General features: G+C 49.6%; 2 protein-coding genes across 2 annotated transcripts in view; one reads left to right on the forward strand and one right to left on the reverse strand.

Annotated features, from left to right (window-relative positions):
- The window catches only part of LOC127575050 (obscurin-like protein 1), a 105,326-nt gene extending 102,973 nt beyond the window's left edge, over window positions 1-2,353 (reverse strand). The window contains 3 exon segments of the mRNA XM_052024681.1: window positions 1,253-1,556; window positions 1,671-2,107; window positions 2,110-2,353. Of these exon segments, the coding sequence (XP_051880641.1) occupies window positions 1,253-1,556; window positions 1,671-2,107; window positions 2,110-2,353 (985 nt within the window).
- Window positions 2,354-14,979: 12,626 nt separating this feature from the next.
- inha (inhibin subunit alpha) lies at window positions 14,980-22,873 on the forward strand. Its single transcript, XM_052024714.1, has 2 exons — window positions 14,980-16,078; window positions 21,888-22,873. Exons 1-2 carry the CDS (start codon window positions 15,751-15,753, stop codon window positions 22,616-22,618), a joined length of 1,059 nt encoding a protein of 352 aa, XP_051880674.1. The 5' UTR covers window positions 14,980-15,750; the 3' UTR covers window positions 22,619-22,873.

Genomic DNA, 22,873 nt, shown 5'->3' on the forward strand with positions numbered 1-22,873 from the left:
TCCAGGTTCCAGCACCTGCGATCTCTAGTGCCTCCCTCTAATGCCTTTCCTATCCATGTACCTGAACAAATGCCTTTCAAATGTTGTTGCTGTAAGGTTTTCCTGGGTGCTCTGGTCCCCCCCACATCCAGACAGACAGCACCCAAGGCATGCATTTAAGGTGAGGGGGGAAGGTTCAAAGGAGATGTGTGGGACAAGATTTTTACACAGAGAGTGCGGATGCCTGGAATGCGCTGCCAGGAGTGGTGGTGGAGGCAGATACGATAGAGGTGTTTAAGATGCTCTTAGATGCCTTTTACAGGCTCTTAGAGGCTAAAGAGGCTCTCAGACTGCACGTTGTGTGCAGTTCTGGTCACCCCCACTACAGGAAGGATGTGGAGACTGTGGAGAGGGTGCAGAGAGGTTCACCAGGATGCTGCCTGGATTAAAGGGTACAAGCTGTAAGGAAGGGTTGGACAAACTTGGGTTGTTCTCCCCTGAGCGTCGGAGACTGAGGGGAGACCTGATAGAGGTTTTTGAAATTATGAGAGGCACAGAGAGGGTAGACAGTCAGAATCTTTCCCCAGGGTAGAAATATCAAACACCAGAGGACATGCTTTTAAGGTTAGACAGGGGAAGTTTGAAGGCGATGTGAGAGACAAGTTTTTTACGCAAGTTTTTTACGGTAGGTGCCTAGAATGGATTACCAGGGGTAGGAGGGGAAGCAGGCAGTTTGGTGTAGTTTAAGAGGTTTTTATAGCAAAGGAGAGAAGGAGGATGAGAGGAGACTTGATAGAGGTGTACAAGATGATAAGAGGCATAGATCGAATGGACAGTCAGAGACTTTTTCCCAGGGCGAAAATAGCTCACATGAGTGGGCATAATTTTAAGGTGATTGGAGGAAGGTCAGGGGTAAGTTTTTTACACAGAGAGTGGTGGGTGTGTGGAACGCACTGCCGGCAGAGGTTTGGGGGCAGATACATTAGGGACATTTAAGAGACTCTTAGATAGACACATGAATGATAGAGAAATGGAGGGCTATGTGGGAGGGAAGGTTTAGATAGATCTTAGAGCAGGATAAAATGTTGACACAACATTGTGGGCCGAAGGGCCTGTACTGTGCAGGTAGAAGGAATTGGTCTAGTTAGGCGTGTAATTACTAGTTTAAGGAAACCTGGGGTCAGGATTGGACCCGGGTTACTGGAGCTCTGAGGCAGTGTCTCTACCAGATGTGCTTGTGTGCCGCCCATGCTGGAGTGCATTAAGGAGGTACCTTTGATGTGGAGCAGGACGGAGCTGAGTGTCTGACCGGCTGTGTTAGAGGCAGCGCATGTGTAGAGCCCGTGGTCCTGTTGTTTGCAGTAGAGCACCTTGAGGTTGAAGTAACCTTCTCGGTCCTCGTAGAGGAGGTGTCTCCGGTCGGGAGTGACCAGCCTGTGGTCCTTCCTCCAGACGATCTCAGGCTTGGGCTTGCCCGTCACGTAGCAGCGGAACTTGGCGTGCTTGCCCTCAGACACGGCGAAGGCCCTGACCTTGGCGAGGCGCGGCTGCTCCTCCGACCCAACGCCCCCGTCCTGCTGCCCCTCGCCGGGGCCCAACCCCCGCTCCCTGGGTTCCCGATGGTGGCGGCCCCGATGCCTCCTCTCCCGGTGGGACTGGCGCCCCTCCGCCCCCTCCCCGTTCTGGAGGGCGGGGGCACTCGGCTGGCCGGAGGTGGAGCAGCGAGTAGGGGTAAGAGTTTGGGACTGGGGGTCCCGTGTGCCGGGGTCCACCAGCAGCACAGCGGCGGCCAATGCCTCCCCATAGGCATTGGACGCCTTGCAGAGGTAGACCCCTCCATCGGGGGGGCGGGCGTTGAAGATCTTCAGATGGTGCCACCCCTCGCCCTGGCTGCCCACGCTGAAGTGGGCGCTCTCAAAGATCTCGCTCAGCTTCTTCCCGTCCTTCTCCCAGGACACTGAGGGGTTGGGCTTCCCACCCAGCTGCCCTGTGAAGACTACGTCGTCCCCCCGGCTGACCCGGGCTGAGCTTGGCCTGACCAGGAACGCTGGCCGGTTCTCCGAGTCCTCCCCCTCCCCTTCCTCCACTTTGAGGGTGGCAGCAGCGTAGGTCTCGCCCACCCGGTTCTGGCCTTGCAGATGTACTGCCCGCTGTCCTCCAACCGCGCCTGGGACACCACCAGGTTGTAGACGTTGCCCTCCTCCAGGAAGTGGTAGCGGTCGGATGGCGAGATCTGCGCCTTGTCCCGCTCCCAGATCACCGTGGGACGGGGGTCTCCCGCAATCTGGCACTTGAGGACTGCGTCAGCCCCGTTGGGCACCGTGAAGGTCCTGGGATACGCCAGGAACCTCGGCGCACCACCGAACACATCCATGGCTGAGGCTTCTCCAAGGACCCAGTGACTCTCCTGGGGTTCCACCTAAAAACAGAGAATAGAAACATAGAAAACCTACAGCACAATTCAGGCCCTTCGGCCCACAAAGCTGTGCCAAACATGTCCCTTACATTAGGCTTACCCATATCCCTCTACTTTTCTAAGCTCCATGTACCTATCCAAAAGCCTCTTGAAAGACCCTATCGTATCCGCCTCCACCACCGTTGCCGGCAGCCCATTCGACACACTCACCAGTCTCTGAGTAAAAAACTTACCCCTGACATCTCCTCTGTACCTACTCCCCAGCACCTTAAACCTGTGTCCTCTTGTGGCAACCATTTCAGCCCTGGGGAAAAGCCTCTATCCAAAAGATCAATACCTCTCATCATCTTATATACCTCCATCAGGTCTCCCCCTCATCCTCCGTTGCTCCAAGGAGAAAAGGCCGAGTTCACTCAACCTGTTTTTATAAGGCATGCTCCCCAATCCAGGCAACATCCTTGTAAATCTCTTCTGCACCCTCTATATGGCTTCCACATCCTCCCTATAGTGAGGCGACCAGAAATGAGCACAGTACTCCAAGTGGGGTCTGGCCAGGGTCCTATATAACTGCAACATTACCTCTTGGCTCCTAAATTCAATTCCACGATTGATGCCTTCTTAACCACAGTCCAACAAGTTTAACATCTGCATCCTGGCGTCAGAGAGAGTCATAGAGCCAAATGTGGAAAACAGGCCCTTCAGCCCAACGAGTCTACACTAACCTTCAAGAACCCATTTACACCCCACATTTCCATCAACTGCCCCCAGATTTTATCCCTCATCTACACACGAGTGCAATTTACATTGGAATTGGAATTGGTTTATTATTGTCACAGTGAAAAACTTGTCTTGCACACCGTTCATACAGATCATTTCATTACGACAGTGCATTGAGATAGTACAAGGGAAAAGCAATAACAGAATGCAGAATGTAGTGTTACAGCTATAGAGAAAGTGCAGTGCAGGCAGATAAAAAGGTGCAAGGCCATGACGAGGGTGATTGTAAATTAGTAAATTTGTTTATTATTGTCACATGTACCGAGGTACAGTGAAAAACTTCATGCAGAATATTTCATCACATCAGTGAGATCAGGAGTCAGTCTTTCTTGTACAAGAGGTCAATTCACTAGTCTTATAACAGTGGGATAGAAGCTGTCTTTTACTCCCCACATTCCCATCAACTCCCCCCAGATTCTATCCCTCACCTACACACGAGGGACAATTTGCATTGGGATTGGAACTAGAAATGGAATTGGTTTGGAATTGGTGAGGCGGTGGACGTTATCTACATGGACTTCATTAAGGCAGTTGATAAGGTCCCTCATGGTTGGTTGATTCAGAAGGTAAAGGTGCATGGGATCCAGGGAGAATTGCAAGTTTGGATTCAGAACTGGCTTGCCCATTGAAGACAGAGAGTAGGGGTGGAAGGCTGTTACTCTGGCTGGAGGTCTGTGACCAGTGGTATTCCACAAGGATCAGTGCTGGGACCTCTGTTGTTTGTGATGTATATCAATGATCTGGATGAAAATGCAGATGGGTGAATTTGCAGATGACACCAAGATTGGTGGAGCTGTGGACAGTGCAAAGGACTATCAAAGAATACAGCGGGACATAGATCAGTTACAGACATGGGCAGAGAAGTGGCAGATGGAGTTTAATCTGGGCAAGTGTGAGGTGTTGCACTTTGGGAGGTCAAATGAAAGGAGAAAGTATTCAGTTAATGGTAGGCCCATAAACAGCATTGAAGTGCAGAGGGATCTTGGGGTCCAGGTCCATAGTTCACCGAAAGTGGCCACACAAGTGGATAAGGTGGTAAAGAAGGCGTATGGCATGCTGGCCTTCATTGGTAGGGGTGATGAGTACAAGAGTAAGGAAGTCATGCAGCAGCTGTATAAAACTTTAGTCAGACCACAGCAGGGATGCAGCAGGGATTCAATGGGCCGAATGTCCTCTTTCTCTGCTGTAACAGTCTATGGTTCCATGAACTTGGAGGCTTGTAGATCGGGAGAAGTTCACTGAGGTAGCAAGGGGTGAGACCTAGCAGGGACTTATAAATACAAATCAAAATCGAGCTGTGCTTGGGAGCCAGGTTAGGTGTGTGGGCAAAGAATTAGTTTATTATTGTCACGTGTACCGATATACAGAGGAAAGCTTTGTTTATGTACCGTCCAGACAGATCATTCAGACATAGGTACATTGAGGTAATAAAAAGGAAAAGCAATAAGAGAATTCAGTCAATAGTGTTATACAATATAGTGCAGCACACACAACAACTCAGCAGGGCAGGCAGCATCTATGGAGGGAAATAAACGGTCAGCGGAGGAGGCCGTGGATAGACACGTCAGTATGGGAGTGGGATGTGGAACTGAAGTGGCCGGCCACCGAGAGGTCCTTGCTTTTGCGGCGGGCGGAGTATTGGTGCTCGATGAAGCGGTCACCCATTCTGCGTCGGGGGCATCCTCCACTGCCACGTTGAGGCCAGACGCAGGTTGGAGGAATAACACCTCAAATTCCGCCCTGGGACTCTCCAACTCGACGGCCTCAACTTCCATTTCTCTAACTTCCGGTAACCCCTCCCCTCTTCTCTCCCCTGTTTTTCTCCCTCATTCCTGAGGCCCCCTCCTCCCTTCTCTTTCCCCTGCCCCGTCCTCATGACCTGCCCATCTATTCCCCGCCTCCCCTTTATTCCACGGTCCACTGCCCTCTGCTATCGGATTCCTCCTCCTTCAGCCCTTTGCCTCTTCTACCCATCACCTCTCAGCTTCTTACATCTCCCCCCTCCCCCAACCTACCTACCTTCCCCCTCTCACCTGGACTCACCTGTCACCTGCCCCCCTCCCCCCACCTTCTTATTTCAGCTTCTGCCCTCTTCCTTTCCGGTCCTGATGAAGGGTCTCGACCCTAAACGCCGACTGTTTATTTCCCTCCATGGATGCTGCCCGACCCGCTGAGTTCCCCCAGCACTTGTCGTGTGTGTTGCTTCAGATTTCCAGCATCTGCAGAATCCCTTGTGCCTTCATTCTATGATACGGTGTTAGATATGGTGAACTGTACCTCCCACTCTCAGGGACTAGGCACTGTGGCTCTGGACGAGCTGCCTTGTGGAACATAGAACATAGAACAGTACAGCACAATACAGGCCCTCCGGCCCACAATGTTGTGCCGACCTTTAAACCTCGCCTAAGACTACCTAACCCCTTCCACATATTCCTCTATTTTAAATTCCTCCATATGCTTATCTAGTAACCTCTTGAATTTGACCAATGTATCAGCCTCCACCACCGCCCCAGGCAGCGCATTCCATGCCCCAACCACTCTCTGGGTGAAAAACCTCCCTCTGATATCTCCCTTGAACTTCCCACCCATTACTTTAAAGCCATGCCCTCTTGTATTGAGCATTGGTGCCCTGGGAAAGAGGCGCTGGCTGTCCACTCTATCTATTCCTCTTAATATTTTGTACACCTTTATCATGTCTCCTCTCATCCTCCTTCTCTCCAAAGAGTAAAGCCCTAGCTCCCTTAGTCCCTCCTCATAATCCATACTCTCTAAACCAGGCAGCATCCTGGTAAATCTCCTCTGTACCCTTTCCAATGCTTCCACATCCTTCCTATAATGAGGCGACCAGAACTGGACACAGTGTGGTCTAAACAGAGTTTTATAGGACTGCATCGTTATGAACGCCTGTCTTGTGGTTCAGCTCTCTCAGAGCAGCAGGAACCAAGCCAGCAGCTCTGACACTGCCCAGGCCAGACCTCACGCTGGTCATCGTCACGAAGCTGGTATGCACCCGTTACTGATATCGGCTGAAACCTGTTGGCCCACAAGTCCAGCCACACTGCTCCAACCCACTCCTGCCCTGCTCATTCCTCTAGCAAAATATATTCCCAGGGGGTGGAATCACATAATCCACAGCACAGCCTCTGTCCACAGCCTTTGACTAAACATGGTATCAAGGACAGTCCCAGCTTCCTATGTCCACTGGTAATAGTAGAGCATCTGAAGACCCACAATGATTCAGGAACAGCTTCTTCCCCTCCGCCATCAGATTCCTGAACGGTCCACGAACCCATGAACACTACCTCGTTATTCCTCCTTTGCACTATTTATTTATTTTTGTGACTTAAGATAAGATTTCCTTATTAGTCACATGTACATTGAAACACACAGTGAAATGCATCTTTTTGCATAGTGTGTTCTGGGGGCAGCCCGCAAGTGTCGCCACGCTTCCAGCGCCAACATAGCATGCCCACAACTTCCTAACCCGTATGTATTTGGAATGTGGGAGGAAACCGGAGCACCCAGAGGAAACCCACGCAGACACGGGGAGAATGTACAAACTCCTTACAGACAGCGGCCAGAATTGAACCCGGGTCGCTGGCGCTGTAATAGCGTTACGCTAACCGCTACACTACTGGGCCTGCCCACTACAACGATGCCTGCCCCTTATGGTGATTCTTATGTCTTTCTGTCTTGCACTGTACGGCTGCCACAAAGCAACACATTTCACAACATATGTCAGTGATAATAAACCTGACTCTGATCCTGAAGAAGCTGTCCCCAGTGCCCACTTTGTTGTCCTCTGGTGACCCCCATCACTCAGTCTGATACCCTCAGTAACGCATCTTAAATCCAATCTGCTACCCACTCCAATACCCCCCCCCCCATTACTCTAATATTCCTCATTACTCACTGATACCCCATTACACCTGATTCTCATTGCTGGTGAGTATATGGAACAAGCTGCCAGAGGAGGTGGTTGAGGCAGGTACAATAACAACATTTAAAAGACATTTGGACAGGTACAGGGATAGGAAAGGTTTAGAGAGATATGGGCCAAATGTGTGCAAATGGGACTAGCTCAGGTGGGCACCTTAGCTGGCATGGACCAGTTGGGCCGAAGGGCCTGTTTCCATGTTGTATTACTCTATGACTCTGTGACCCCCTCATTACTCACTGATAACCCCCATTATTGGTATTGGTGTTGGTTTATTATTGTCACTTGTACCAAGGTACAGTGAAAGACTTGTCTTGCATACCGATCGTACAGATCAATTCATTACACAGTGCATTGAGGTAGTACAGGGTAAAAACAATAACATAATATAGAATAAAGTGTCACAGCTACAAGGAAGTGCAGTGCAGGTAGACAATGAGGTGCAAGGTCACAACAAGGTAGATTGTGAGGTCAAGAGTCCATCTTATCGTATCAGGGAATCGTTCAATAGTCTTATCACAGTGGGGTAGAAGCTGTCCTTGAGCCTGGTGGTACGTGCCCTCAGGCTCCTGTATCTTCTGCCTGATGGGAGAGGAGAGAAGAGAGGATGACCCAGGTAGATGGGGTCTTTGATTATGCTGGCTGCTTCACCAAGACAGCGAGAGGTATAAACAGAGTCCATGGAGGGGAGGCTGGTTTCCATGACGCGCTGGGCTGTGTCCACAACTCTCTGCAATTTCTTAAGGTCCCGGGCAGAGCAGTTGCCGTACCAAGCCGTGATGCATCCAGATAGGTTAATTAAATTACTCACTATTACCTCTCATTACTCTCTGCTGCCGCTTGTCATTCACTCTGATACTTACCCCCACTTACTGATACCCTCTTTCTTAATCTCTAATAAACTCACTGTTAGATCCAATAACCCGCCCGACACGCCAACGCTCACCTCAGCCCTTCCCCATAACTACACATTCTAATCCTCTGCAATCGCGCTCCAATACCCGGTTTGATATTACACACTCCATTACCCTTTCAACTATTCCCAGCTGCCCGATTTGTCCAGCAATCAGGGCATTAAATTAATCTGTATATTCTTACTCACCAGCCAATTAGCTGAGCGTTCAGTGAGAGCTCGAGGGGTTTATCTGCTGGCTAATCTTGTGTAGTCTCCCTTCAGTGCTCCCAACCGTTCCCGGTTATTTCACAAGCTGAGGCCTCCATGTACCCTGGTGGGCTCGGGTTTGTGGAGACACCTCCCTACTTCAGACGAGGTGCCCTCTGTGCTCCCTTTGACCCGGTGAGGAGCTCTCCGTCCTCCCGTGCGGCTCCCCAGCTCATTGTTTGCCGAGGTCGGAGTTTATCCAGTTGCTCCCTCAACCCAAAAATACCCCCTGCCATCGTGACATGACACCGGCGATAAGAGCTGGAGCTGGGGGAGGGAGAGAGAGCCAACATTCATTGACTGCCCGCACCAAGAATAGAACGAGTCCCAGCGACAGCCGGTAGGAATCCAAAGACTTATCTGTGCAGTCCCAGAGAATCTGTATAACCCCTCGGAGAGCAGGGGAATGGTATGTGTCTCGGTCCCATTAACAGAAGGACTCTTGCCATCTCAGCCCCTTCCTCACCCACCCCCCCCTCCCTCCCCCACTTCAATCTGACCCACTGGTAGAGCAGGACAGATGGAATTAAAATCTAAACTGCCTTGTCACTTGATACCAAGCAGCTGATCAGTGAGGAAGCAATAACTGCATATACTGTGCTTGCAGGGGTCAGTGTGGGACTGGTCGAGGGAGGGAGAAGGGGAGAGGGGAGGGGGGGAGAGGGAGGTGGGGGGAGGGAAAGGGAGAGAGAGGGGATGAGAGGATCAGAGAGGGGGAGAGAGAGGGGGAGAGGGGGAGGGGAGGAAGAGGAAGGGGAGGGAGGGGGGTAAGAGGCAGAGGGAAAGGGAGGGGGAGTGGGGGAGAGGGACGGAGGGAGGAAGAGAGAGAGAGAAAGGGGAAGAGGGGAAAGAGAGAGAAAAGGAAGGGGGAGGGAGACAAGAAAGAGAAGGAGAGAGAAAGAGAGAGGGAGCTCCAACATTCACCCTTGGGATAACTTGAAGCCCTTTACAGCCAATGAAATGTTTTTGGACATCCAGTCACACACTTCATGTGGGAAACAAGACCACATATATATGCACAGCAGGATCCCACAAAGCAACCTGGTAATGACTGGATAATCTGATGGATTTTGACTGGGGCCCCGGGCAGAGCTCCCCCCAAAGACACTCCCCCTCCCCACTCAGCCATCCACACGATGGGGCCTTGAGATCTTCCAAACCACCCAAGAAGTGGTGCTCCCTGACCAAGCGGCACTCCCCCCAACACCACCCACCACCCCCAATCATCACGGCGCTGGGATAATCGTGGGATCTTCCTATGCACACTCAACTAATCCTTCCATCTCCAGTGGCGATTGCACCCCTTTGGCCGTTGGGCTGGTCCCGAGGTTGAGGAGGGCGCGATAGAACCGCAAGCTCTTCCCTCAGCCTCTCCGTGGCTCTGCCTCTGTGCCCCGACTGAGGCCAGGAGGGTACCTCACCACCAACTCCACCCCCCCCCCCCCCCACTTCCCCCTACAACTCCCCAGCTCCTGCCAGGGTACAATCTTCCCCGGAACTCCCCAAGCCCTGTATCAGGCATGCCGTGCATTCCCATTGACGCCACTGCTTGTTTGCAGAGAGCTTTATCCTCTATTAATAAAGAGACTTATCTTTAGCAAGTCAAGGACTTGTCATGATGTCAGTGTTTTGGAAATATCGCCAGGAATCTTGAGGTGCTGTTCACCAACAAAGAAATTCCTTAAAAAGTTTATTTTTAAAAACTTGTCCATGGGTTGTGGTAAAAACTATCAGTGGCATTGCTGGGAGAGATGTTGTCTCACAGCTCCAGAGACCCAGGATCGATCCCAACCTCTGGCGCTGTCTGTGTGGAGTTTGCACGTTCTCCCTGTGACTGTAGCGGTTTCCCCCGGGTGCTTCGGTCTCCTCCCACATCCCAAAGACGTGCAGGTTGGTGGGTTAATCGGCCGCTGTGTGTTTCCCCCTAGTGTGTGGGTGTGTGGTAGAATGACGGGGGGAGTGGATGGGAATTTGGGGAGAATAACATTTGCGCTAATGTCTTGCAGCAAACAATCTGCTGGAGGAACTCAGCGGGTCAAGCAGCATCTGTGAATCTTTTCTGTGCCCTCGCTGGCCGTATTCAATTCACTCTACACTGGATGTCCACCACACTCCATGGGTGAAGAAGGCGTTTGGCACGCTGGCCTTCATTAGTCAGGCCACTATAGGAGTTGGGAAGTTATGTTGCAGTTCTATAAAACACTGATGAGGCCGCACTTGGAGCACTGTGTACAGTTTTGGTCACTCTGTTATAAGAAAGATGTTATTAAACTAGAAAGAGCGCAGAAAAGATTTACCAAGATGTTGCCTGGACTTGGGGGCCTGAGTTACAAGGAGAGGGTGTGTAGACGAGGACTTTATTCCCTGGAACATAGGAGATTGAGGGGTTAACTGATACAGGTATATAAGATCATGAGGGCCATAGACAGGGTGAAAGCACACAGTCTTTTTCCCAGGGAGGGGGTGCTAAAAACAAGAGGGCACAGGTTTAAGATCAGAGGCGAGAGATTTAAAAGGGACATCAGGGGCAGCTTCTTCACACAAAGGGTGGTGCGTATTTGGAATGAGCTGCCAGAAATAGTGGTTGAGGCGGGCACATTAGCAATGTTTAAAAGCCATCTCGATAAGAACATGGCTAGGAGAGATTTAGAGGGCTGTTTCTGTGCTGTATGATTCCTTGACTCTATGCCCTGCCCATCATCCAGAATCCCTGCCTGAGAGTGCTATCCCATTTTTCAGTCTGTTCAAGCCCCTTCAAAACAGGAGGCCAGGTGATTCCAGCCAGCTCCATCCCACTGAGCCAGCTGTCCTTAAGGGGACCCTGTACCTCCCTGACCTGTGGTGTGCCTCATTGGCTCAACATCAGAGCTACAAGCTTGCAGTTGCAATCCCTGCTCCAGGGGTAAAATCCACTAAACGCGATCTGTCCTACCACAAGTGTTGTCTTTTGACTAAGGTTTTAAACTAAGGCCTCATCTGCTCGAGTAAATGTAGAAAATACAAGAAACACTCAGCAGGTCAGACAGCATCTGTGGAGAGAGAAACAGACTTAATGTTACTAGTTGGAGATCGCCTTCCCTCTCAAGCAAGTACTATGCTATATTGGATGATGGGGCAACTTTACTCAGTATTTCAGAATCAGGTTTATTATCACTGACACTTGTTGTGAGACTTCTCAGTGGATTGTCACCTTGTCGTCGTGGAGAAGCTTGTGTAGTCCTGAGATCCCGAGAGCGATGCCGTTTGGAGCTATGCTCCTGGTAGGGTCACCCGTGGCGGTAAGGTCGATGGTGAGGTCCCTGACAAAGAACAACCCAACCAAGACCTCAACGGTGGAACAGGCGGACGAAGTTACTTTGAACTCAACGGCTGTGAAGGCGGATGAAGGCTGCAACAAATCCATCAGCTCCATTCGTCATGGTTTCCATGCCATTGGAATCAGTTGGTTGATTTGTGAAGCATCGTGTGCTTTTTGTAGTGCAACATCAAGTACACGTTAAACAAATACACGCACAGGCGTCTTCGCTCTGTGGGCTACTTCTCAGCAACAACCAAAGCCCAATCTGCCGTCTGGAACTGCCTGTCCTGAATGCGGAAGAGCTTTCAGAGCCAAGATTGGACTCATAAGCCACTTGAGAGCCCATAAATAGATCAACGGAACGAAGACCATCATCCTCGACCTCGAGGGATAGCCACGACGACGTTGTGAGATTTGTTGTTTTACGGCAGCAGTACAGTGCAAGACATAAAAATTATATAAGCTTAGATCTCTTTATTAGTCACATGTACATTGAAACACACAGTGAAATGCATCTTTTGCGTAGAGTATTCAGGGGGCAGCCCGCAAGTGTTGCCACGCTTCCGGCGCCAACATAGCATGCCCACAACTTCCTAACCCGTACGTCTTTGGAACTACAAAATAAATAAATCGTGACAAAGTGTTCACTGTGATTCTACCAACTGTGATTTCACCAACAAAATCTGTGACTTTACCAACAACAGTGGTGTCATCGGCAAACTTATAGATGGTGTTTGATCTGTGCTTAGCCACAAAGTAATTAGCGTAGAGAGAGTAGAGCAGGGGGCTAAGCACGCATCCTTGAGGTGCGCCTGTGTTGATTGTCAACGAGGAGGAGACGTTACTACCGATCCGCACTGACTGTGATCTCCCGATAAGGAAGTCGAGGATCCAGTTGCAGAGGGAGGTACAGAGGCCCAGACTTTGAAGCTTGGTGGCTAATACTGAGGGGACGATGGTGTTGAAAGCTGAGCTATGATTGATAAACAGCAGCTGACATATGTCTTGCTGTTGTCTAGGTGTTCCAAAGCCAAGTGGAGGGCCAGTGAGATTGCGTCCGCTGTAGACCTGTTGTGGCGGTAGGCAAATTGCAGCAGGTCCAGGTCCTTGCTCAGGCAGGTGTTAATTGTAGTCATGACCAACCTCTCGAATAACTTCACCAGGGTAGATGTGAGTGCTACCAGGAGATAGTCGTTGAGGCAGCTCACCCTGCTTGACCAACAATCTCCCAATCACCCAACCAATGGGAGACACAAGAGACCGCAGATGCTGGAATCTGGAACAATAAAAAAATACTTCTGGAGGATCTCAGCAGGTCAGAACCAAACTGCTGAGTTCTTCTGGGAGTTTGTTTCATGCACTGAGACCAACTGTCTAGTTCACAACTCACTGCTGTTTGTGGGATTTGGCTCTACAGGTTCCACTGAAAATCAAAAAAAGCTGCTGAGGCTAGAAATCTGAAACAAAAACAGGAAAACTCAGCAAGTCAGGCAGCGTCCGTGGAGAGAGAAACACAGTCAATGTTTCTGGTCTACAACCCTTCATCAGAACTGGGAAAGAGAGATATAGGTTTGTTTTCAGTACGAGGTAATATGGAATGTTTGACACATCCTTCCCCGCCTTCTATCCAACTGAAAATTCTAACAAAGAGTCACAGACCTACAGCCTGTCCTTCCTCTACTTCCTCAGGAGGCTAAAGAAGTTTGGTTTGTCCGCTTTGACTCTCACCAACTTTTACTGGTGCGCCATAGAAAGCATCCTATCTGGATGTATCACGGCTTGGTACGGCAACTGCTCTGCCCAGGACCGCAAGAAACTGCAGAGAATTGTGGACACAGCCCAGCGCATTATGGACACCAACCTCCCCTCCTTGGACTCTGTCTTTATCTCTCATTGTCTTGGTGAAGCAGCCAGCATAATCAAAGACCCCACCCACCCGGGACATTCTCTCTTCTCTCCTCTTCCTTCGGGTAGAAGATACAGGAGCCTGAGGGCACGTACCACCAGACTTAAGGACAGCTTCTACCCCACTGTGATAAGACTATTGAACGGTTCCCTTATACAATGAGATGGACTATAACCTCACGAACTACCTTGTTGTGACCTTGCACCTTATTGCACTGCACTTTCTCTGTAGCTCTGTACTGTTATTGTTTTTACCTGTACTACATCAATGCACTCTGTACTAACCCAATGTAACTGCACTGTGTAATGAATTGACCTGTACGATCTGTTTGTAAGACAAGTTTTTCTCTGTACCTCGGTACAAGTGACAATAATAAACCAATACCAATACCAATTGTAATTGAAATTCGTTTATTATAATTGTAATTAGTTTATCATTGTCACATGTACCGAGATACAGTGAAAAAATTCAGTTTGCGTACCATCCAGACAGATCATTCCAAACATAAGTACATTGAGGTAGTACAAGGGAAAAGCAATAACAGAATGTAGAATAAAGTGTTACAGTTACAGAGAAAGTGCAGTGCAGGCAGACAATAAGGTGAAAGGCCACGATGAAGTAGATTGAGAGATCAAGAGTTCGTCTTTATCATACAAGAGGTCCGTTCAAGAGTCTTATTACAGCGGGATAGAAGCTGTCCTTGAGTCTGGTGGTACGTGCTCTCAGGCTTTTGTATCTTCTACCCAAAGGGAGAGGGGAGAAGAGAGAATGTCCAGGCTTTGATTATGCTGGTTGCTTTACCGAGGCATCGAGAAGTGTAGACAGAGTTCATGGAGGGGAGGCTGGTTTCCGTGATGTGCTGAGCTGCCTCCACAACTTTCTGCAGTTTCTTGTGGTCCCGGGCAGAGCAGCTACTGTGCCAAGCTGTTTCTCTTTCCACAGATTCTGCCTGACCTGCTGAGTTTTCCCAACTTTTTGTCTTTTCCACAAGTTTGATTTACCATTCCCCTGCATTCTTGCATTGCATTGACTCTGAAGCCCTTTGGGGGATTCTGAAGGAAGGTTTTGTACTCCTGCACCATCTTTTACAGCCTTTGGACATTGCAAAGTGCCATGGAGCCTCTGAAATCTGTTTAAACTGTTGTAACTGCTGTAATTAGGAAGTCGTCAAAGTGCAGAGAGAATCCCAAATAAATCCCACTGCCCATTCCCTGGAGAAGAAGGAGTTTACCACCTAAGCCAGGTTGTCTGAGGGACCAGGGAGGCAAGAGATGACCAGAAGAGGTGACATTGGCAACACTCCACCTTCAGTAGCCAAAACAAGGCATTCCAGAGCGAGTTCTTTGCCTTCTCACTTGAGATAAGGTTAATGTGGCAGACAGCTGCGTCATTCCCACCAGGAACAACCCTGGAGGATGTGCCCAACGTCGTCAGTGAATCAAACTTCTGATAGCGGCTACTCTTGGCACCAGGAACAGGGAGGGGAGAGAGGCAATGAGCAAGGTGGAAGGCTAGCCTGCCAGCTCACTCTCCTCTGCAAGGGCCACAGTGAGGAGCCAGTGTCTGAGGACGTGTCTACAGGACTCAAGAAGACTAAGGTCAAAATAAAAGGACAGCTTTATTGCTCTCCATATCTCCACTCAACTCTGCTTCCTTTGTTCTCTCCATGTAACTGTGCCTCGGTGTGTGTCTGGTTGTGGCTCTGAGTTTGCAGTTCTCTTCCTGAACCATTGTGCTCTCACTTTCTCCCTCTTTCTCTCCCCAGTCTGTGTCAGCTGTTTGCCTTCTTCCTTGTGGCCTCTGCTCCCTCTCTCCTCACCTCCTGACTCTCTACCTCTCCCTCGGTTTGCTATCTCTCCCCGGTCTCCTTCTTTTCCCACTCCCCACTCACTCCCTCTACCTCCCCAACCTTTCCGCTCAGCCCCTCTCTGATCCCCACTCTCCCCCCAGGTTCCCTCCCTCTTTGTTTCCCCCTCTCCCCAGTCTCCCTCCCTCTGTTTCCCACTTTGCCTCTCAATCTTTTTGCCTCACTTTCTGTCCTGCTGTCTACCTTGTTGTCCCTCACGTCCTCTCTGTGCCCTCTTTCTCTCTGTCTGTACCCTCTCTGTATATACCTTGTACTGATTCTCTAATCCATCTCGATCTCTAACTCTCTCACTTCATTTCTGTGTTCACCATTTCATTATATTCGAGTCTCTCTCTCTCTCTCCCTTCCCTCTCTCTCTCTCTCTCTCTCCCATTTCCCTACTCTCTCTCCGTCACTGCCTTTGCCCCAATGTCTCTGCCACACTTTGCGTTGAGGCCTCCTGCAGCTCCTCTGTCCTCAGTGCTACTGCTGTTGCTCACGGTCCAGGTTCCAGGGCGGAGAGCCGGCTGTACGATGCACAGCCTGAGTGAGGATGCAATTCTTGCCAAGGTGCAGAGGAAAATCCTTCAGGGCCTGGGCTTAGCTGAAGCACCGCAGAGCTGCAACCAAACCGACCAGGAGGCACGCAACCCCTTCAGCAACCCCAGGCTAGAACGACGCTTCACCCAGTGGATTAGCCATCAAAAGCACAACAAGGATGATGACACCTCAGAGGTCATTTTGTTCCCCGTTACCGGTAAGCTTTACTTGCTTTTAATTTAAATTTACCTCCTGTACTACAATTAGAAAACGTTCATTCCTATAGTATCTTCCACAGCTTAAAATGCTTTTGAATTGTAGTCACTGTTGAATGTAGGAAGCACAGCAAGATCCCACAAAGAGCGATGTTAGTGACCATCTCATCCATTTTTAGTGATGTGGATTGGACAATGGATATAAGTAATTGGTAATTGGTTTATTATTGTCACATATACCAAGATACAGTGAACTTTGTTTTGCATGCCATCCATACAGATCATTCCTTGCATAAGAACATCAAAGTCAAAGTCAAGTTTATTGTCAGATGCACAAGTGCATGTGTGCACAGGTGTAATGAAAAACTTACTTGCAGCAGCATCACAGGCACAGAGCATCATGTAAGCAGCATTCACAAGAAAAACATAAATTATACACAATTTTTACTAGAAAGAACACAATTAGAACAAAAAGAAGTCCATTTTAGTGCAAAGTGATGGAAGTGGTCAGTGTTGCTGTACTGAGATAGAGATTAGGGTTGTGCCGGTTGGTTCAAGAACCGAATGGTTGAAGGGAAGTAGCTGTTCTTGAACCTGGTGGTGTGGGACTTCAGGCTTCTGTACCTCCTGTTAGTATAAAAGGAAAAACAATAACAGACTTCAGAATATAGTGTTACAGTTACAGAGAAAGTGCACTGCAAGTAGACAGATAAAGTACAAGGGCCATGACGAGGTAGATTGGGAGATCAAGAGTTCACCTTTAGCGTGTGAGAGTTCTGTTCAAGAGTTCAAGAACTGCAGAATAGAATTTCCTTTGAGTCTGCGAGTTTTCAAGCTTTTGTCAAGATTTTAAAGAAAGCTCCCCGGTCGATGGATTGTGTCTTTGCACCTTACAAAACGCTCAAGAAGGATAACAGAGCTCTTGGTTTAATAATAAAAAAACAATCTGCCGGAGGAACTCAGTGGGCTGAGCAGCACCTGTGGGGGGGCAAAGGAATTGTTGATGTTTCGGGTCTCAACCCAAAATGTTCAACTCCTGATGCAGGGTCTTGACCTGAAACAATTCCTTTCCTTCCACAGATGCTGCTCGACCCGCTGAGTTCCTCCAGCAGATTGTGTGTTGCTCCAGATCCCAGCCTCTGCAGTCTCTTGTGTCTCCTTTGGATTTATACTTTATCCTGTATGGCAATCCTTCGGTACTCCACTGGGTGTCAGTCAAGATCCAGCTCTGGAATTCCATCCAATTCTGATCACCAGACTTTGGAAGGACATGGACAGAGTGTTGGGAGCTGTTCCCAGGAAGGAGGGATTCCAGCTCCAGAGAACGTCCGGGGTGGGTGGGGTCTTTGATTACGTTGGCTGCTTCACCAAGGCAGAGAGAAGTATAGACTTCTCAGTGCCTTGGTGAAGCAGCCATGCAGGGGAGGCTGTTTTCCGTGATGTGCTGAGCTGTGTCCACAACTCTGCAGTTTCTTGCGGTCCAGGGCAGAGCAGTTGCCATACCAAGCTGTGATACCTCCAGGTAGGATGCGTTCTGTGGTGCATCGATAAAAATTAGTGAGGATCAAAGGGGACAAACCAAATTTCTTTAGCCTCCTGAGGAAGTAGAGGCGCTGGTGAGCTTTCCTGGCCGTGGCATCTGTGTGGCTAGGGCAGGACAGGCTGTTGGCGATGTTCACTCCCAGGAACTTGAAGCTCTCGACCCTCTTGACCTCAGCACTGTTAATGTAGACAGGTGCATGTACACCGGCCCCTTTCCTGAAGTCAATGAGCAGCTCTTTTGTTTTGCTGACATTGAGGGAAAGGTTGTTGTCATGACACCATGTCACTAGGCTCTCTATCTCCTCCCTGTACTCTGACTCATTGTTATTTGAAATACAGCCCACTATGGTGGCATCATCTGCAAACTTGTAGATGTACTTAGAGCAGAATCTGGCCACACAGTCATGAGTATATAGGGGGTAGAGTAGAGGGCTGAGGACGCAGCCTTGTGGGGCACCAGTGTTGAGAATAATCGTGCTGGAGGTGTTGCTGCCTATCCTCACTGATTGTGGTCTGTTGGTCAGAAAGTCAGGGATCCAGTTACAGAGGGAGGTGTTGAGTCCCAGATCTCAGAGTTTGGTGATGAGTTTGCTTGGAATTATAGTACTGAAGGCAGAGCTGTAGTCAATAAACAATAGTCTAACATAGATGCCTTTACTGTCCAGATGCTCCAGAGCTGAGTGTAGGGCCAGGGAGATGGGATCCACTGTAGACCTGTTACGGCAGTAGGTGAATTGCAGTGGGTCGAGGTTGTCTGGGAGGCTGGAGTTGATGTGTGCCATGACCAGCCTCTCAAAGTACTTCATGATGGTGGATGTCAGAGCCACCGGGTGGTAGTCATTAAGGCACATTACCTGGTTTTTCTTAGGTACTGAATGATAGTGGTCTTCTTAAAGCAGGTGGGAACCTCAGATTGAAGCAGGGAGAGGTTAAATATGTCTGCAAATACCCCCGCCAGCTGATCAGCACAATGTCTGAGCACACAGCCAGGGACACCATCCGGGCCAGATGCTTTCCTCGGGTTCACTCTCCGGAAGACTGATCTTACGTTCTCAACGGTGACCATGGGTTCAGGTGCATTGGATGGCTGTCAGGGTGGGTGGTGACAAACCAATCCCCTTCTGTTCAAATCGCAATTAGAATGCGTTAAGCTCATCGGGAAGGGATGCGCTGTTGTCGACGATGCTGCCCGACTTTGTTTTGTAGCGTGTAAGCCCTGCCATAACTGACGGCTGGTCTGAAACTCTATTTTGAACCGGTACTGTCTCTTGGTATCTCTGATAGCTTTCCGGAGGCCGTATCTCGATTTCTTGTGAAGGTCAGTCAGGGTCACCTGATTTGAATGCTGCAGTCCTAGGCTGCATTAGGCCACATCTGGAGCATTGTGTTCAGTTCTGGTCGCCCCATTACAGGAAGGACGTGGGGGCTTTGGAGAGGGGGTGCAGAAGAGGTTCACCAGGATACTGCCTGGATTAGAGGGCGTGCGCTATGAGGAGAGGTTGGACAAACTTGGGTTGTTTTCTCTGGATCAGTGGATGCTGAGGGGAGACCTGATAGAAGTTTATAAAATTATGAGCAGCTTAGATAGGGTAAACAGTCAGAACCTTTTCCCCAGGGTTGAACTGTCCGATACTAGAGGACATGCATTTAAGGTAAATTCAAAGGAGACGTACGGGGCAAGTTTTTTTACACAGAGAGTGGTGGGTGCTGGGAATGTGCAGCCAGGGGTGGTGGTGGAGGCAGATACAATAGAGGTGTTTAAGAGGGTCTTCGATAGGCACATGAGTGTGTAGAGATTGGAGGGATATGAACTTTGTGTAGGCAGAAGGGATTATTTTAGTTTGGCATTTAATTACTAGATTAATTAGTTTGGCACAACATTGTGGGCCGAAGGCCCTGTTCCTGTGATGTACTGTTCTATGTTCTATGTGAAAACCCCAAGGCATTCTACAAGTATGTGAAGAGTAAGAGGATGAGATGTGAAAGGATAGGGCCTATCAAGTGCAGCAGTGGGAAAGTGTGTATGGATCCGGAAGAAATGGCGGAGGTACTTAATGAATACTTTACGTCAGTATTCACCACGGAAAAAGATCTGGGTGATTGTAGTGGGGACTTGCAGCGGCCTGAAAAGCTTGAGCATGTAGATATTAGGAAAGAGGAGGAGCTGAAACTTTTGGAAAGCATCAAGTTGGATTAGTCGCCGGGACCAGATGAGTTGTACCCCAGGCTGCTGTGGGAGGCGAGGGAGGAGATTGCGGAGCCTCTGATGATGATCTTTGCATCGTCGATGGAGACGGGAGATGTTCCAGAAGATTGGAGGGTTGCGGATGTTGTTCCCTTATTCAAGAAAGGGAGTGGGGATAACCCAGGGAATTATAGACCAGTGAGTCTTACCTCAGTGGTTGGTAAGCTGATGGAGAAGATCCTGAGAGGCAGGATTTATGAACATTTGGAGAGGTATAATATGATTAGGAATAGTCAGCATGGCTTTGTCAAGGGCAGGTCCTGCCTTACGAGCCTGTTTGAATTTTTTGAGGATGTGACTAAGCACATCGATGAAGGGAGAGCAGTAGATGTAGTGTATATGGATTTCAGCAAGGCATTTGATAAGGTACCCCATGCAAGGCTTATTGAGAAAGTAAGGAGGCATGGGATCCAAGGGGACATTGCAGTGTGGATCCAGAACTGGCTGGCCCGCAGAAGGCAAAGAGTGGTTGTTGAAGGGTCATATTCTGCGTGGAGGTCGGTGACCAGTGGTGTACCTCAGGGATCTGTACTGGGACCCTTGCTCTTTGTGATTTTTATAAACAACCTGGATGAGGAAGTGGAGGGTGGGTTAGTTAAGTTTGCAGATGACACAAAGGTTGGGGGAGTTGTGGATAGTTTGGAGGGCTGTCAGAGGTTACAGAGGGACATAGATAGGATGCAGAGTTGAGCTGAGAAGTGGCAGCTGCAGTTCAACCCAGATTAGTGTGAAGTGGTTCATTTTGGAAGGTCAAATATGATGGCAGAATATAGTATTAATGGTGGGACTCTTGGCAGTGTGGAGGATCAGAGGGATCTTGGGGTCTGAGTCCATAGGACGCTCAAAGTGGCTGCGCAGGTTGAATCTGTGGTTAAGAAGGCATATGGTGTATTGTCCTTCATCAATCGAGGAATTGAATTTAGGAGCCGAGAGGTATTGTTGCAGCTATATAGGTCTCTGGTCAGACCCCACTTGGAGTACTGTGCTCGGTTCTGGTCACCTCACTACAAGAAGGATGTGGAAGCCATAGAGAGGGTGCAGAGGAGATTTATTAGGATGCTGCCTGGAATGCTGAGCATGCCTTATGAAAGCAGGTTGAGGGAACTCGGCCTTTTCTCCTTGGAGAGACGGAGGATGAGGGGGGACCTGATAGAGGTGTATAAGATGATGGGAGGCATTGATCGTGTGGATAGTCAGAGGCTTTTCCCCAGGGCTGAATTGGTGGCCACAAGAGGACATAGGTTTAAGGTGCTGGGGAGTAGGTATAGGGGAGATGTCAGGGGTAAGTTTTTTACTCAGAGAGTGGTGAGTGTGTGGAATGGGCTGCCGGCAACGGTGGTGGAGGCGGATACAATAGGGTCTTTTAAGAGACTGTTGGATAGGTACATGGAGCTGAGAAAAATAGAGGACTTATGGGTAAGCCTAGTAATCTCTAGGGTAGGGACATGTTCGGCACAGCTTTGTGGGCTGAAGGGCCTGAAATGTGCTGTAGTTTTTCTATGTTCTATGTGTAAGCACGGTAGTGTAGCGGTTAGCGTAACGCTATTACATTGCCAGCGACCCAGGTTCAATTCCAGCCTCTGTCTGTAAGGAGTTTGTACGTTCTCCCTGTGTCTGCGTGGGTTTCCTCCGGGTGCTCCGGTTTCCTCCCACGTTCCAAAGACGTACAGGTTAGGAAGTTGTGGGCGTGCTATGTTGGCGCTGGAAGTGTGGCGACACTTTCGGGCTGCCCCCCAGAACACTCGATACAAAAGATGCATTTCACTGTGTGTTTCGATGTACATGTGACTAATAAAGATCTTATAAGATAAGATTTCTTAACCCGTACGTCTTTGGAATGTGGGAGGAAACCGGAGCACCCGGAAGAAACCCACGCAGACACGGGGAGAACGTACAAACTCCTTACAGACAGCGGCAAGAATTGAACCTGGGTCGCTGGCGCTGTAAAGCGTTACGCTAACCGCTACACCACTGTGCCTGCCTTATAAAACAAAACCTTCTAATGTTCTATGTTCTAATTACAGGTGTCCCATGTGATGTGCAGCATGAAGGGTTTGTGGGTGACCACAGCTACATCTTCCAGCCGTCCGTGCACTCTCGCGAGCGCTTGGTGACTTCTGCAGAGTTCTGGTTTTACACCGGGGTGCGTCTTCCCTCCCCAGTGACCGGCACGCAGCCTCCAGCCGAACTCTACTTCCTCATTGAGGACAGCTTTGTTAGGGTGGCACTGAGTGCGGCAGTAGAAGGCAAGTGGGCCACCTTCCACATCTCCGAGCCCTTCCTCCCCTACGTCACACACAGGGTGCTCTTCCTGCAGGTCAAGTGCCCCTCCTGCCAGTGTGTGGTGGACCAGGCCAACCTACCCTTCATCCTGTCTTCCACCAAGTCCTCGAGACCCGGCCGGACCAGACGGTCCACCATCCCGTGGTCTCCAGCCTACGTCCATCTCCTTCAAAGACCCCCGAGCCCGGAGCTGATCCATGACGATTGCCACCGGTCTGCTCTCAACATCTCCTTCGAGGAACTGGGATGGGGCACCTGGATTGTCCAGCCCAGAAGCTTCACTTTCTACTACTGCAATGGAACCTGCTCCAATTCCAACAGACTGACGTCCAGCCTTGGCCTCAAGGTGTGTTGCAGCTCTGTCCCCAGCTCAGTGAAGCCCCTCAGAGTGAGGACAACATCCGACGGCGGCTTCACCTTCAAATATGAGACCATCCCCAACATCATCACCAAGGAGTGTGCCTGCATCTGAAGCTGGTCCCTGGAGCTGAAGGTCCATCCCACGGATACCACAGGGAGCAAAGATCACAGGGGCATTGATAACTTCTGAAATCCCTTCCTTAACTATTTATAAAGATGTGGAAACTGGAGAGGAAAGATAGTTTGATGGACATTTAAGAACCATCTAATCAGATAACGAAGATTCTGTTCCGTCTCCAATGAGAAAGGGCTGTTTGAGCGATTAGACGCAGGTGACCAATGAGGGGGGAGCATGTGGATGAGTTGG

Source organism: Pristis pectinata, chromosome 1 (genome assembly GCF_009764475.1).
Source record: "Pristis pectinata isolate sPriPec2 chromosome 1, sPriPec2.1.pri, whole genome shotgun sequence".
Taxonomy (NCBI): Eukaryota; Metazoa; Chordata; class Chondrichthyes; order Rhinopristiformes; family Pristidae; genus Pristis; species Pristis pectinata.